The 14,449-nt window shown below is 52.5% G+C and overlaps 1 protein-coding gene across 1 annotated transcript; it reads right to left on the bottom strand.

Annotated features, from left to right (window-relative positions):
• Positions 1-2,350: 2,350 nt before the first annotated feature.
• On the bottom strand, positions 2,351-13,784 carry FAM78A (family with sequence similarity 78 member A). Its single transcript, XM_026049464.1, has 2 exons — positions 12,901-13,784; positions 2,351-6,147 (listed from the first exon to the last, which is right to left on the bottom strand). The coding sequence occupies exons 1-2, from the start codon at positions 13,161-13,163 to the stop codon at positions 5,619-5,621; spliced, it is 792 nt and encodes a 263-aa protein (XP_025905249.1). The 5' UTR covers positions 13,164-13,784; the 3' UTR covers positions 2,351-5,618.
• Between the last annotated feature and the right edge of the window lie 665 nt (positions 13,785-14,449).

Here is a 14,449-nt window from a genome sequence, read left to right as displayed (position 1 = left end):
CCTTGGGTTGTGCTCCCCGAGCCCTGGGGAAACCCATCCCCATCTTCTGCTTCTTCCAAGACCAGAAGAGTAACAAAGAGGGCTTCTTTCCTTCTCCTCCTTTGCCCTTTGGGAAAGGGGCGGATTGCAGCCCGCACACCGGAGCGTTGTGTCCGTGGGGAACGTGGTGCCCTGCAGCCCGTCAGCCGCATTCCCACCCCTGCGCTGACGTTTTTATTCCTCCATTCTTGGTTCTCGCGTGTCCTGCCCTTGCGCGTCACTCCGGGCGCTGCCCCGGGAAAGCTCATCCCGGCGGAGGCTCCAGCGCAGGAGCGCGCGGCGGGAACCGAGCTCCCGGCGAGGGGTCCTGGTGCAGGGAGCTCGGACACGGCTCCGAGCTCGGACACAGCTCCATTGCTCTTCCACACGGCTCCAAATAGGCTTTTAGAGCCTATTTAAATTAATTTTAAAGTGCTGTCAAAGTAGAAATAAACCCAGACTGTGTTTTGAGGTGGGGGAGATGCAGTGGGACGAATCTGAAATTGCTGGAGCTTCAGCCGTGACTCCTCAGTGGTGCTGCCTGCCCCTTGGGAATCTCCACGCAGGTTCTCCGGAGAGCTCTGCTCTATGAGCGTGCAAGGGGCTGCTTTTTTAGTGGATTCGGTCAATTCAGTGCATTGCTAAAAGAGCTTTTGCTTTAAAACTTGCAAAGGAATAAAATCTGTGTGTGCAACAGTTTACCAAGCCGGAGGAAAGGGGAAACAAAACTGCATTTGTATCAGCAGAGGGAAGTCCCCCGCGCAACCTCTAGGCTGAGGTTAACGTCGGGTTCTGCAAGTGCAGGAAGCAACGGGACCTTTGTGTCACTTGGCTTAAAGCTGGGGGAGAAAATCAAGAACCGAAGAGACAAAATACCTCAAAAGTGAAGTTTAGATTTGCCGCCTTAGCGGGCACTGGAGTGAAGGATTTGCTCTGTGGTTCCCTGAAGCTCCGTGATGGGACTGGGACTGTCGGAGGCGACCGGCAGCCCCTGTCCTGGCCGCCCTCGTCCCAGTCCTTCCTGGGGGTGTTTTTGTGTCTCGGTGCAGTCGGTGACCATTGGGGTGTCACCCAAAACAGCTGCGAGTTGGCTGCTCTCCTCCCTCTGTCCTTCGCTCCCTCCAGAACTAGGGCAGCTAAATTTAACCTGCTATCAACAGATGAGGCTGGAGAGTTTCCACTGTGGAAACGGACCCGCCGTGGAGCCTGTCTGCTCCGCCGGCGGGGCTCCATGGGCGCCGATTCCTGCTTGTGGTGCAAAGCCGCACGGTGCCCGAGTTGGGCTCCCCGGCAATGGGGTTGTCCGCGAGCTGGGCAAGGCTAAAAGAAAAGCATTTGCAGGGAGAAACCATGAAATTAATGCAAGGTGGTGTCTGAAAGCTGCTCAGGCCACAGTTTTTCAGCTCCCTCCTGGTGCTTGCGAGGGTCTGCAAGGCCAGGGCTCTTCCCTGGGCTCCCGGAGGCTTTAGGACACATTCCCCTCTCCGGGCATAGGATTGCAGGGAGCACTTGGCCGGTGTTTTGCTAAATAAGCAATCAGGATCAGGAAAGGAAAGCGCGCCGAAGTGAAAGGCTCCGTGCCCTGCCGGCGGCTCCCAGCCACATCAGCTGTGTCATCCCCTCACAAGAGGCACGGCAGCCTGGTCATGAAAAATGCAGGACGCTGGTGGGTATTTTTAACCAGGAACCTCGCCGCTTTCTCTGGTGCGGCGCGAGAGCTGGGGCAGAAATTGCACGCGCCCTCAAGAAGGTGTTTGGCGCAGTCTCAACGCACGTGCAAGCACAGCCCAAGGGTTTGCTTTAAAATAAGCAGCACCCAAGCAACTCCAGGCAGATCTGTTTGAAAATTCCACTTTATTTTCTGTCCGTTATAAAAGCAGGGTTTTGTTTTTACATCTGTGTTAAGTGTCCCGACTTGGTACAGCTGGGTTTTATTTTCACAGTATCTCTGCAAGACCAAGGACGATTCTTATTGCTGCGCCATGGACCAGGGCTGAATGCTAAAGAGAAACCACTGTTCCTAGGCTCGGGTAACCACTGTCTTGCCCCCCAAATACCCTGGGCTCTGCGTTGCTCTGGGTGCTCTGGTGTTGGGGAGAGAGGTCGTGAGTGGAGGGTCTCAGTCGTGGCTCGTCCTGGGCCTCGCTCATCCCCATCCTGCACCCCCAAACAGGGCCCTTGGGTTGGACACAGCACCAGCACCTCGAGCTGGGGGTGATTTGGGGCTGCGAGGCGCTGGGTATCGCCCATGGGCGAGGTTGGCTGCCAGGTCCGTGGGGCAGAGGCAGAAACAACCGCACGTTGGTGCCTGATCCCCTCCCCAACGTGTCCCTGTCTGTCCCTCGGCTGCCAAGAGCCAGCAGGGAAGGAGCTTTATCTACCCCTGCTGATGGTCTCCACAGGGTACCCTGGACAACCGAGTCCCACGGGGGCCTCTAAATCCCCGGTCTAACTGTGTGGTCGTTCACCAGCCAGCTCAACAGTGGTGTCTCTAGCACTTGTCACTTCCAGCCACCATGCCTTTTATGTTCAGTCAATCTGTCCTCGTCCGTTTTGTAACGAAGCAGCATTGGAAAGGAAAAAAAAAAAAAAAAAACATCACTTTTATTCACAAAGCATGAAATCTTGAAGGAGGCAGCGCTGCCTTTCTATGCTGTGTCTGGTCACGGAGAGGGAGGGCATGTTTGGAAGGAGGCACGGGCTAAAGGCATCCTTTGGGAAGGGAAGAAGTCCATGCAAAGCTGACCCCAACGTGAAACGTGAATTTCAGATTTACTGCTCAGCTGGATCTAATCAGTGCAACCGGGCAAATTAGCTAGGAGGTTGGTATCAAATTGCATGGATGCATCCAGTCCATCAGGCTGAGGGAAGAGGGGAGAATCGCTCACTTAGTGCGCCGGGAGACTAAGTCCAACACAAAGAGAGGTGGGAAAGGACGTAGGTGTTCCCTGAATGTGATTTTTGGTGACTGAGAAGAAATCTTTCCTTGGAATTCCTTCGTGCAGCTAATTAAGACAACTGGGTCCGATTTCTTGGACCCAGGCTGACATCAGTGAGAACTGTAAGTACTCAGCACCGAAAACAAAGTGAATGCCAGCCACGAGCACCCCTTCTGCTCCCACCCGCGGGACCCCCGGGACACCCAAGCAGCAGCCACGATGCGTGTGAGTATTATCCGTTATTCCCCTGCAGCTCCAGCGTTGTCCTCTTCTGCACGTATTGCCTAGGAGCAAGTAGAGGCAAGTCCCAAGGGGCCGTGCCCGTCGAGCTGTGATTGGGATGGGAATCCACGTGAGGAGGTGGAGTGTGACGGAGAGCGCGACCGTGCAAGGCCAAGTCTCCCTAACTTCATCCGTCAGTCCCAAAGCTGGATTTGGGCTCCCTTTGGCTTGTGGATTTGGGGTGGGATGCAGTCCGGTTGTTTGCGAGCTGCTTGTAACGCTGGGCTTCCTACCTCGGGAAGGAGGAAGCAGGGAAGAGGGAGCAGGGCTTTCCCTGCCTCCGCAGCCGAGCATCCCTGGAAAAGGACCCGGAGGCGGGTGCGCTCTCCGGAATATGGGGGAATACAGTTGCCAGGACGGGGTATCCCTGTTTGCTGGTTGGAGACTCTCATGGTGGACGTATCTTCCAAGTGTCCTCAGGCAGGGGGTGATGTCGAACCTCTTGCCAACGTATGTGGCTTTGGAGGGAGAATTCCTTGCTGGTAAGATCCCGTGGGGAAGAAGGTGGTAGCGACTGCAGCTACTTGGTGTTTCTCCGAGGAGAGCCTTGGAGCTACATGTGCCGGTGGGAGCTGCTTAGGCCAGGTCTGCAGGGCCAGGCCTGGCTGCGAGGTACCGAGCGCTCTCCAGTCCAAACTCTTGAGGCCAGTCGTGAATAAGAGGAAGGATTGTTATCTTGGGGGAAGGAGCCGCGGAGGAAAGGGGAAGCGATTTGTCTGGAGCGAGCAGATCTCCTGTGCCCTGTCCTCCAGATGCCACTTCCACCCTGCGACTTCCCCTGCCTGCAAAGCTCCCGTTCCAACTGCTCTTCCGTATCCCTTGCTCTGCAGAAAGGCATCTGGTTATCTCTGAAGCCGTCTGGACAAGGACCTTGAAACCTACAGGTCCCTGCTCCAGCTGTACCTTATTTCCTGCAGCATCTTCACCCAACATCCAGGTGTTTTCCTTCTTGCACCTTCTCATGCACAGTCCTTAGCTAGGTAGGTATTTGTCCCTAGCCAGACAGGTACGGTGTCACCTATGGTCCTGTCCATGCCCCATTCGGAAAGTCAAGTAGATGATGAGATCATTTGGAGAACAAATTCTCTGTTAACCCCAACATGATCTGTTATCATAGGAAGAAGAGAGTTTTTTCATAGCTTTTTTTATAGTGTTTGCTAGAATAGATGCCTGTTATTTCCAGGCATAGCCATTCCTGAATTATGGATATAGCTGGGTAAACTCAGTAGATAAGATCTGCCCTCGCTTACAGTCTCCAATGACTTCAGAAGGATCTTGTGGCTATCCTGCTCTTCCTACAGCACCATCCTTGGGATTCCATGGGAGTGAGGGGCAACAGCAGCCTGCGTGCGAGCCGTGAGCTGTTAACACCACGAGAAAGAGAGATCGGGGGCGAGCTGGCAGCCAAACACCCTCATTTTCTCAAGACAAACACAGCGGAACAGCTTCCCTCTTGATTTATGTTGTCTCATGGGGCTTCAATTCTAGCTGCTGCCTTTGCCTATAAGATTATCCCATATTATAACGCTAATGGGAGACAGGTTAGCAAGTGGAAGCAGCACGAGCTCACTTACCACCCCTTCTGTGAAGCAGGGAGGTGGCCTAGTAGCTCCCGCTCGAGAGACATTCTGCGACAGGTTGGTTATTTGCATTGCTTTGAAACCCGGATTATTTCCATGCTCCCTTGTTCCATGCTTTAAGACCAGGAAGACCTGATTTTTTGTCGTGCTTCTTCCAATTCCATGCCTTTTTCATCTGCCTGTGACACATTGGCAACCTCCTCCTTGTTCCAAGACTTTCTCCCCGCAATCCTGTAGGAAGGACATTCTGCCTGGTGGTATTTTTGTTTCAAACGTAGCTTTAAGGCAAAAGTTTGGCAATGCAAAGCAAAGTCTACATAAGGCCGCATGACTTGGATTTGCAACTCAGAACCTTTACAGCTGAAAAAAAAAAAATCCTTATTCTTGACTTAAATAGTCAACTTTTGCTCCAGGAACTTCTGTTCTCAACTAAAAAGAATGAAAGAAAGACTCCTAAAATCCCAACTAAAATGTTCTTATTGTTCTGGGCAGTCTGGGCAAGCTGATGAGCCTGAAGTTCAAACAGGAACTAAAGTAGGGAAGAAAAAAAGCTGTAGGGATAGACACTAATGTTAGTTTTCTTCCCTTAGGAATCCAGTGATGAGACAGACCCCAGCCAAAGGTCTTCTCGTTAGCTTTAGCACAGTGAAATCCGTCCCAATGGGAGAAGGTAGAATGATTGCATTTCTGTTGAATGGAGAAAAAGTGCATTTTGATTTCGCTCCGATTATATATATATATATTCTAATACCTAAATGTTTTGTTTTCTCCCTTCTGGTGCCGGGACGCCAGGCTGCTCTTACCGGTGTTTCGGAGGTATCACCACGAGGGCTGGCCCATCCTTTGGCCGCCACATGAGTACCTGAGCATCGTTGGCATTGGGTTTGACAAGGGCACTGGGTGGTATTGGCTCGTTCTTGCTAAGGACCTGGGGCTGCTCTTGGGCAGAGGGCTCCTGCAGCTTGGCACGCTGCCCCAGGGGTCTGCTGGGGTTCACCTCTATGCCCAGCCTCATGCGCCACTTGATAGTCTGCAAGGTCACCATCTCGTTGGTGGCCGTGTTGGTTGCCACCAGCCACGTGGTGAAGCTCTGATCCCGGTGGATGCTCGTGAGTTTGGCCACGTTGCTCTCGCTCACGGGCACGGCCCACGTGACGCTCGGGTAGAAGTTGTCGTTCATGCTGATGTTGAACTTGGATTCCTTCTTGGTGGGGCCCACGATGGTGCAGGTTTCTGTGGTGTTTCCGTACCAGGGATAGTTCACTCCGTCTGAGTCACTTATGGCCTGGATTTTGCCGTCTAGTAGATCCGGAAGCTCCCAGCTCGACCTGCCACAATCAGCAACAAATTAGGGATAACACATTAATTGATGAGCTTGGCGCCATGCAGGGCTTTAAGCAACAAGATGAAACGGTTGTGAACGTGTTTCCCCTTTATATTTTTTTGGAATTGGTGGCCCTCATGCAGGCAGAAGCAGCAAACCTGGAGTGAGCCCCTGATATTGTCAGGAAAGGAGTGGAAATCAGGTTGCTCCCAAAGGCTCAGCTTGCCCATAAAAGTTCCCTGCTCCCCTGAGTGCTCCAGTTTCCCCATTCTGTTCTCATCTCCCTTCCAGTCCATAGCTGCAAACCTTTATTTGCTTTTTCTGGAGAAGCCCTGGTCCCTTTTAGCTCTCTGCAGCGCTGCAAGTGTAACCCGGCCTTCCCAGGACCAGGAAGGAACCTGCTTCAAAGGCTCCAGGGTCTGGATGATATTACAGTAATTAGAGAAACAGAGGTCAGCTACCCTCTAAAACTGCCCGAGCCAGTAGTTTGTGGGGCTGCACGCTGTGTTTGCAAGCCTGGCAAAAAGGTCAGGCTTTCTAGCAAGCCGTTAAGTGAAAATGCTCCTCCATCACCTTAAAATACTGATAAAGAAAAACTCTGGAATTTAAAAACATCAGTTTTTCATTTAATTTTCAGGATGGTCAAGGTAGCTAACTACTACTTAACTACTACATCAGATAGAAAAATGGCTAGAATTTTGCAGAGTAAAAACACCAAATAAGCTTAACCATAAACCACACCATGTGCTCAAAATGTACCAGGTATGTTAAGGGCCTTCCTTAAAAAGATCCACTATTCCCTGCATCTCTGATGGAGATCCGGGGAAAAGGGACATGTGACAACAGGTCATTTGCACCAGTTTCCCGCGTGGGGTTTTCACTGGAGCCCGTGTCGGGCTGTATACAGAGCTGAACAAACAAGCTGGGCAGTTTGCAGCTCCCTGCTGCAGACGGTGCCACGAGAAGCAGTTATCTTTGGAAATAGAGGGATTCATCTGCAGTTCATCACAGCAACTGTCAAAGTCTTTAGTAAGAGCCTGGGGTTGCAGCCTAAAACAGCCCTTTGGCTGAGCCCTTTGGTCGGCCCACGGGGGCATCGTTTGGGACAAGCTGCTTCACCCGTCGGGAGCAATATCCCTATCTCACGAGGCTGTTCTGGCTCCAAGATACCTTGCAGGACTTGGTTTTCATTATGGATTTTCCTAGCAAAAGCCTCCCCCGTGCTGCCTGCACTGGGGTGGGTGCTGGGCTAGCGGCTGCTCAACCCCACGACCTGGGACGTTAGCAGCAACCCGGGGCTTATGTAACCTCTGCGCTTCCCTCTACGGATCCACAGGCCAGCACAAAAACTGCAGCAATTCAGGGATTTTCTCCATCGAAGCTGATGGCCTGCAGGCAGAGGGAGTCCTTTCCCTGGATGAAAATGCTTGGAGACAGCCCAGAGGAAATCCCAGAGCAGCCCCTGCCCACCGCGGAGATGCCTGAAGCTGCTCGGCCCCAGCCACGGTCCTTTGGGCTCCTCAGAGAGCCAAGGGGAGGAAAGCTCCAGGGATTTGGAGCTGGGATTTTCCCTTGGAGGGCAGAGGAGCCGGGGGTCCCATCCTCCAGCCGCTGCCCGGCTCTCTGCTCCCAAACACCATATGGAGGCGGTTTCTCGGCCGCGCAGCAGATGGGTTGGGATTACGCTCCATTCAGCCAGCGCCTGAAGCTCTGATGGGGAGGAGATGGGACAACTTCCCTCTCTGTGGCGGATGTGGCGCCGAGGAGCAGAGACTCTGCGGGTGCTGAGGTGCCAAACGGGGACCGAGGAGCTACGAGAGGCTGAAACTCCACCCTGGGCTGCACCGGGAGGACAGGACGTGCAGGGATCCCAAGTGAAGATGCAAATGGGCAAAGGATTTGGATCCTTCTTCATTCCCTGTAGCCATCACCTGCTCCAGAAGGGCAGGACCTTCTCGGGCTTTGCATAAGGTTTAAATGAAAGCTGAAAGGTGTTTGGAGAGAAGCAGCTGCACCCAAAGCGTGAGGAGCAAACCCAAAGCACCCAACGCGCGTCCTGCGCGAGGAAGGCGTAGGCAGGAACAGGGAAGAAGAAACGGTTTCGTTGCAGAGCACCCTGCGCCTAATTCTAGCGCTTGCGGTTAACTGGGAGGTTTCACAACCGCTGTGCCCGTCTGCACAGCTCGGCGCTGCAAAAAGCCTCGTGAGCATCCAAGGCTGGAGCGAAGCGCTGCCCGTGCAAGGTTCTTTGTCTGCACCGTGTCCTTCAGTGAGGATGTCGAGCCGGAGAGGTGCCCGGTGGAATCTCTGCTGACCATAACAGGCTGGTGGAGAAACCCACTTCTCTGATTTCATGGGTTTGTTATAGCCCAGTGCTACAAAATCACTAGGCTGTGGCTTGTAACACTGGCGAGATTTGTTTCTGCCACCTCTGACTCCTCAGAGTCAACGCGAACATCATCTGGGCGTCACTAGAGACAGGAATTGCCAACAAACTATTTGATGTCCTCTTGCTACCGGGCGAAGGAACTTTCACCTCTACCTCATGCCGCAACAGTGGCCTTTACACGGGCCCTAGGCTCCTGATTCCCATTCTGGTGCGTTCCCTCCTATTCCGCAACAAGAAACCAAGTCTCCAGCCTCTTCCAAGCTAAAGTTAACCTTTGCAGACAGGCATCAGACACTATCGCATCCTCCGACCCTCTTCCTTAAAGCCATTGCCTAATTAGTCACAGGACGCCCGGGCTTGCATAAGCTGATGCCTGCGGCACCCTTCCCTTCCAGCAGCTCCTGGAGCGGGACGGGGTGCAGGTACCGGCGCGGCGTGCGGGCGCAAGGGGAAGCTGTCACGGGTGCTCTGCGTCACCCACTTCACCCGTCTCCCCCGGCTCAGGGGCCCGTGCTGGTGACAACCTGACACTCGGAACTGCTTAATTTCCAAATTGTCCTCTACAGCAGGACCCACCTGCATCAGCAGGACAAGCAAGTGAAGCCAGGCTCAGCGTGAGGAACGGGAGAGGAATTTCCACAGCTGTTTAGGCCAGCCTGAACCCTGCTGCTGTCATCCCAGGCTCTCCTGCCCCATCCTCCAGCTCCACAGTCCTGCTTCATCCCTCCACCTGGTGCTAGTGCTCATCTGATGCACAGCAAGACGGCTCAGGGAGCAAAATTAGCAAAAAAAAACACCTGATATTAAGAGAAAGGAAGAGGTTTCTGCTGGTTTAGCTGGGCAGGCTCACGTCAGGGCTGCGCATGCTGCTGCAGAGAGGTCTTATCTAACCTGGCTAAGGGGCACCACGGGGCGCAGATAAAGGCTGCAGGCCATGCGAGAGCAGTAAAGGCTTTTCCTCTAAATCCCAGGATTGAGATCTCTATTTTTTTTCTTATAAACTGATGTTATTTGATCCCCAGGGAAAGTATAAACTTTTTTTTTTTGTGCATCCCTTTTTGCTGCTGCTGTGCAGGGGGTTATTTTCCTGACCGCTGAGTTTCGTTACCTCCTTGCATTCCCGTTCTAGGACACGGAAGGCGTCATCTCCACCAAGACAGAGACCCCTTCTATGCAGAAAGCCGCCGTAACGCAGCCCGGTGCTCCTGTGAGCCTTGCAGGGGAGAAAACCCTACCTGCAGCTCATCGAGATTCATGGCTGCCTGCAGCCCAAGTCTGCCTTGTTTATCTCGCGCGTTTGCATATCACCATCTGCGCTGCTCCTTGCACATCTCCATGGAGATGAAGAAACAAGGCGGGATAATTCCGCTCCGGTTTTGCATCCTGCTCGCTCCCGTGCAACAGCAGCCCAGGAAGCTGCTCCCTGCCCCGAGCGCTCCAAGCAGCGGCGGCTCCGGGCGCCGCGGTCCCGCTCGGCTTCCTCCCCGAGCACACGGGGTGCAGCTCTGCTCGGGGGGAACAGCTCTAGCCACACCGGGGGCAAATGGGGGGTTTCCTCCACTTTGCATTGAAAGGGCTCAGAGAAGAGTTTCATTTCCTCACGCAGGGCTGAGCGTTTTCCATTCATTGCATCATTGCAAGAAAAACAACCCCAGCAGTGACATGCTGATTTTTCTTCCTTTTTTAAAATGCTTTCTAAATGTTTTTAGACAAAAACAACATCAACGCCACTTTAAATGTGCCTGTTGAAGTGATCCCCTCTGCAGCTAACACCCTATATGAGAGCTGTGCACAGCTCCATCTGCTCCAGTATTTCTCAGCTGCCTCTCTCCTCGGTGTAATGGTCAGCTTAGCCCCGGCTCACAACTTCAGAGCACGAAAGTGAAAAATTTAATCTAAAGCCTGCTATAAGTATTGATGCTCCGGGCGACTGGTGGCTTTTGGTTTCGTAATTTGGAGTTTGCTGTTTGCCACAGTCACTTTAATCACCACGGTGATTAAAAATATATATATATACGTTCCCCTATCCTGGCTTCATCATGGAAAGTTGGGACAAATAGTCTGTTGGCACAAATCAATGCAACTCCATGGGCAGTGGAATTACATGACTTACATGAGCTAAAAACTTGGCCCGTTCTTTCAGATGGGTTTGCGTGCTATCTCTCTCTCTATAAAAAGCTCTTCCGATGTTTCATTGACATTAAAAGAGGGCTTTCTTCCCCAACACCTTTATTTATAGCTTTCAGATGGTGACAGGTCAAAAGAAGCAGCGTGGAGAAGCAGACCCAATCTGAAATGTGTTTGGGTAACTTTTATATATATATATAGGTTAAATATGGGAGGATCTCATGGAGAAAAATCTTTCTTTTCCCATGAGCTTCTGGATAACTTCTGGAATTTTATTTCTACATTCCTGAAGTGTTTCATTCTGACTACCTGTTAACAATACTTTGCTTTTATATATAACTTTCTGTCTTGCAGTCTCAAAGCATTTCAGGGAAGGCTCTACCGAATCCTCATTTGGAAGCTCAAGCGCACAAAAGTAAGACAACGTGCTGGGATTTGCAGTGCTGCTCCACAACAGCTCCCTGCTCTGTCTTTACTCTCCTGGATGTGATCTGTATTTATATACAGGGGACTTTTCTGCTTTCCTTTGCAGCTGGCCACTAAAGACCGGATTTCTAAATGATCCTGAGAATTATACATCCAAAGCTCGAAACCCTGGAATTGGAAACATCTGAGCAACAAATTCTCCTTGCTAAAGATGATTCTGGAGCCAAAAAGCCTTCAGACTTTGAGTTCGATGTAAGTACTGTTAAAATCAAGACCAACTCGTCTGCTCCCACACAGAGCTGTGCTCGGCTGGTCCTCGCCAGGTGCTGGAGTTGGGCTCTCCAGGCATTTTCTGCTCGAGCAAAGAGTGGAGAGGGGAAACGGGGACAGGAGACGGGAACAGTCTGTCACTTCTGGCTGCTCCTTGGCGTTCCCTTCCCTGCAGCTTCCAGTTCACTCTGGGATGTGGAACCAGTGCCACCACAGGCAGAAGGCAAGGACAAAGGGCTGGGAAGCAGAGGTGCGTGTCCAGGCCCTTCAGGAAGGCTCTGCATCAATCCGAGTGCTTCCTAGCCCTGCTCGGGGTCCCCATCTCCTCCCACCTTCAGGTTAAACGTGACCCTCTCATCTCTTCCCCCCTCAATCCCAAGGCTGGGCAGCATCAGTGCCACCAAGCCAGGCGTCCACATCACACCCCAAGGTCAGGTTTGATCCCAAGGCAGGACAGACAGACGGGCCCCTGCGGTGCCACGGGAGCTGCAGGGCTGCTGCTGGGTGCAGGCATTTCGAGATCACATCTTGCTGCTGCCTTGCCCGTGGCCCAGAGCCTGCAGCGGGGTTGGCACAGGCAGCCGGCGCGGGGCGAGGGATCACTTTTAAGAGCAGGGAGGTGGCGTTTTAATGGGGCTCGCCCTTGTTCCGTTGCGACTGTCTGAGCAGCAACACTGGGTTTGGGGGGAGGTTGCAGCTCCCGGATTCCTCCTACCTTTTAGGCATACATATATATTTGTATTTTTCTACAGATGTATTTGTATTTTTCTACATACATACAGATGCATATATATACACCCATATATACACTAACTCTCCATATGTATATTTTCCCACTCTTACATTATCCAAAAGGAAAGCAATGCAATTTTTTTACCTTACTCTGGGCTGATGCAGAGGGTTTTAATTCCCAGTGGCTGCCTGCTGCTGCGGGCAGAGCACGGGGACTCATCCCGGGATGCTCCTCCAAGCTCCTGGAGCTGCAGGGCTTGCAGCTCTTGGCCAGCGGGCACTGCAGCAGCAGCACTGCACACAGGGGACAGCAAAATGCCACCAGTGTTCCCCGGGTTCCCCAGGGCTTGGAAAGGGGCAGTTTTATCCCCTAAGGGCTGCAGAAGAGCTTTGCTGAATGCAGGGGACCTGCTCTTGTGAAATGCTTAGGAGGAGAGGAGGAGCGCCCTTCGTGCAGGGCCGGCTGGGGAGGGCAGGAGCTACCAAGCTGCTGGAAAGCTTTTGGAAAATGCAGCATTACTTTTGGGTTGCTACGAGAGTGTGCTTTGGGTTGAGTACGTGACCATTAGAGGACAAGGACACCCTCTGCTTTCAAAGGTGCAGGAACAAACCTTCTGCCTTTTAAAAAAAAAAAAAAAATTAAATTAAAAACATCCTGTTAAGGTACTGAAGAGCTGCTCTTCAAATATAAATCAACGGGGGTATCAGTTTTGGCTTAATCCACTCTCCTGCCCAGCCAGGCCCTGGTTCTCCTGCTCCCTTCCCACCAGGCGCTAGCACGCGCACACTCACGCGCTCCCGGGCAATACTCACATTCCCTGCTCCCCGTAGTGATTGTAAAATTCCATATGGCTGCACGCCTGAATCCAGCCCACGATCCAGGTCTCCTTCTTGGGAAGAGGGGGCACCACCACTTGCGCGGAGGCTCGGAAGTGCGGGGTCCGGTAGCGCAGGACCACGCTGGACGACTCGTCTATGCTGGTGGGAACGGGATCGATGGAAGCTTTGACTTCAACCACTGAAATGCTTTCCCGGAAAACTTTGGATTTGCAGCTAATGCTCTGAATACAGCCCATGGCATACCCCGAGTACAGTCCGACGCAGCTCCTCGGGTACTCCAGCAATCCCGGGGAATACTAGGCATTGAACTTATCTGGTGCTAGATCAAGTATAGATCTTCTGGGTTTGCAATCGCAAAACTGATATCCATAGGATAGAAAATTCGTCATGAAAAGCCTTAATTTGAATGTCTGTCTTACAAGCACGGCTCCCGTTTTGAGGATAGCTGCATTTCACAAGCACAAGGGCCTTTCACATTTTTTTCCCCTTTCAATGACCCATTAAATCTTTTCCTCAAACAGTCTTTGGGTTAAAAAAAAAAAAAGAAAAAAAAAAAGGTCTACTGAGTTCAATAAATAACAGTGTTGTTCTTAGCTGATATATTTAGTCCTTCCTTTCCTCAGATGCAGTCTGTCATTCACCATCAAACATAGGACAAGCCGGTATTTCCCTTTATTCTTTGGATGAAAAGCAGAATGTTGATCGACACATCTATATAAATAATGAAATAGTTCTCAGCCCCAGCTTGTCACAACCGGTGTGGATTTCCACTTCCTGACTTGCAGTTGTTCATAACTTCCTTTCGCACAAAATTACAATAATACCAGAAAGAAACGGTGGGGTGGAAAAAAAAAAAAGCCAAAAAAAAGAAAAAAAGTCGGCAAAATCTCTCCGGCTTGGGAGGTTTCTCCAACAGCACTGTTAGGGCTTTGGCATGTAAATATATATATTTTTTCCCCTCGTCTCTTTTTCCCTTAGCAGGCGGCGGAGCCCTGCATGCTGGGCCGGGGGTCTGGGTGCGCGGGGCCGCTCAGCGCCGCACAATCGTCGCCTGTGACATCCCGCGCCGCTCCGCGCTCTCCTCCTCCTCCTCCTCCTCCTCCGCCGCCTCCTCCTCCTCGCCTTCCTCGCCGCGCCGCTCCGCGGCTCCGACCTCCCTCTCGGCCGCTGCGGCTCCGGGGGTCCCCGCGGGTCGCGTCCCTCCCGCGGGGCTTCAGCGCATCGCGGCGGCTCCGCGCTGCCCCTCGGCGCTGCGCGCGGGCGGCGAGCTCCGCGGAGGCGGCTGCTTCTGCTGCTGGCTTTTAATTTTCTTTTTTTTTTTTTTTTTTTTTTTTCCCCCCCCCCCTTTTTTTTTTTTTTTTTTTTTTTCTTCCTCTTCCTCCTCTTCTTCGCTAGACGCCCGCGGAGGCGAGCGGAGCAGCGCGCTCGGTCCCGCCGCCCCTCGGCTGCCGCAACGGGCCCCCCTGGCCCCCCGCGCATGCAGGCGGGGAGGGCGCGGGCCCCGGCGCTCGGCGGCCGCGGC

Source organism: Nothoprocta perdicaria, unplaced genomic scaffold, assembly GCF_003342845.1.
Source record: "Nothoprocta perdicaria isolate Ctin4 unplaced genomic scaffold, notPer1 scaffold_6, whole genome shotgun sequence".
In the NCBI taxonomy this organism is placed as follows: Eukaryota; Metazoa; Chordata; class Aves; order Tinamiformes; family Tinamidae; genus Nothoprocta; species Nothoprocta perdicaria.
The sequence above is the reverse complement of the archived record's forward strand: the minus strand, read 5'-3'. Positions and strand labels throughout refer to the sequence as shown.

Bases quoted from the DNA above. Each gene is read 5' to 3' on its own strand.
- FAM78A (XM_026049464.1), bottom strand. From the start codon at position 13,163: ATGGGCTGTATTCAGAGCATTAGCTGCAAATCCAAAGTTTTCCGGGAA. The intron at 6,148-12,900 runs GTGAGTATTGCC...TGATTGTGGCAG, and splicing joins CACTACGGGGAGCAGGGAAT to GTCGAGCTGGGAGCTTCCGG.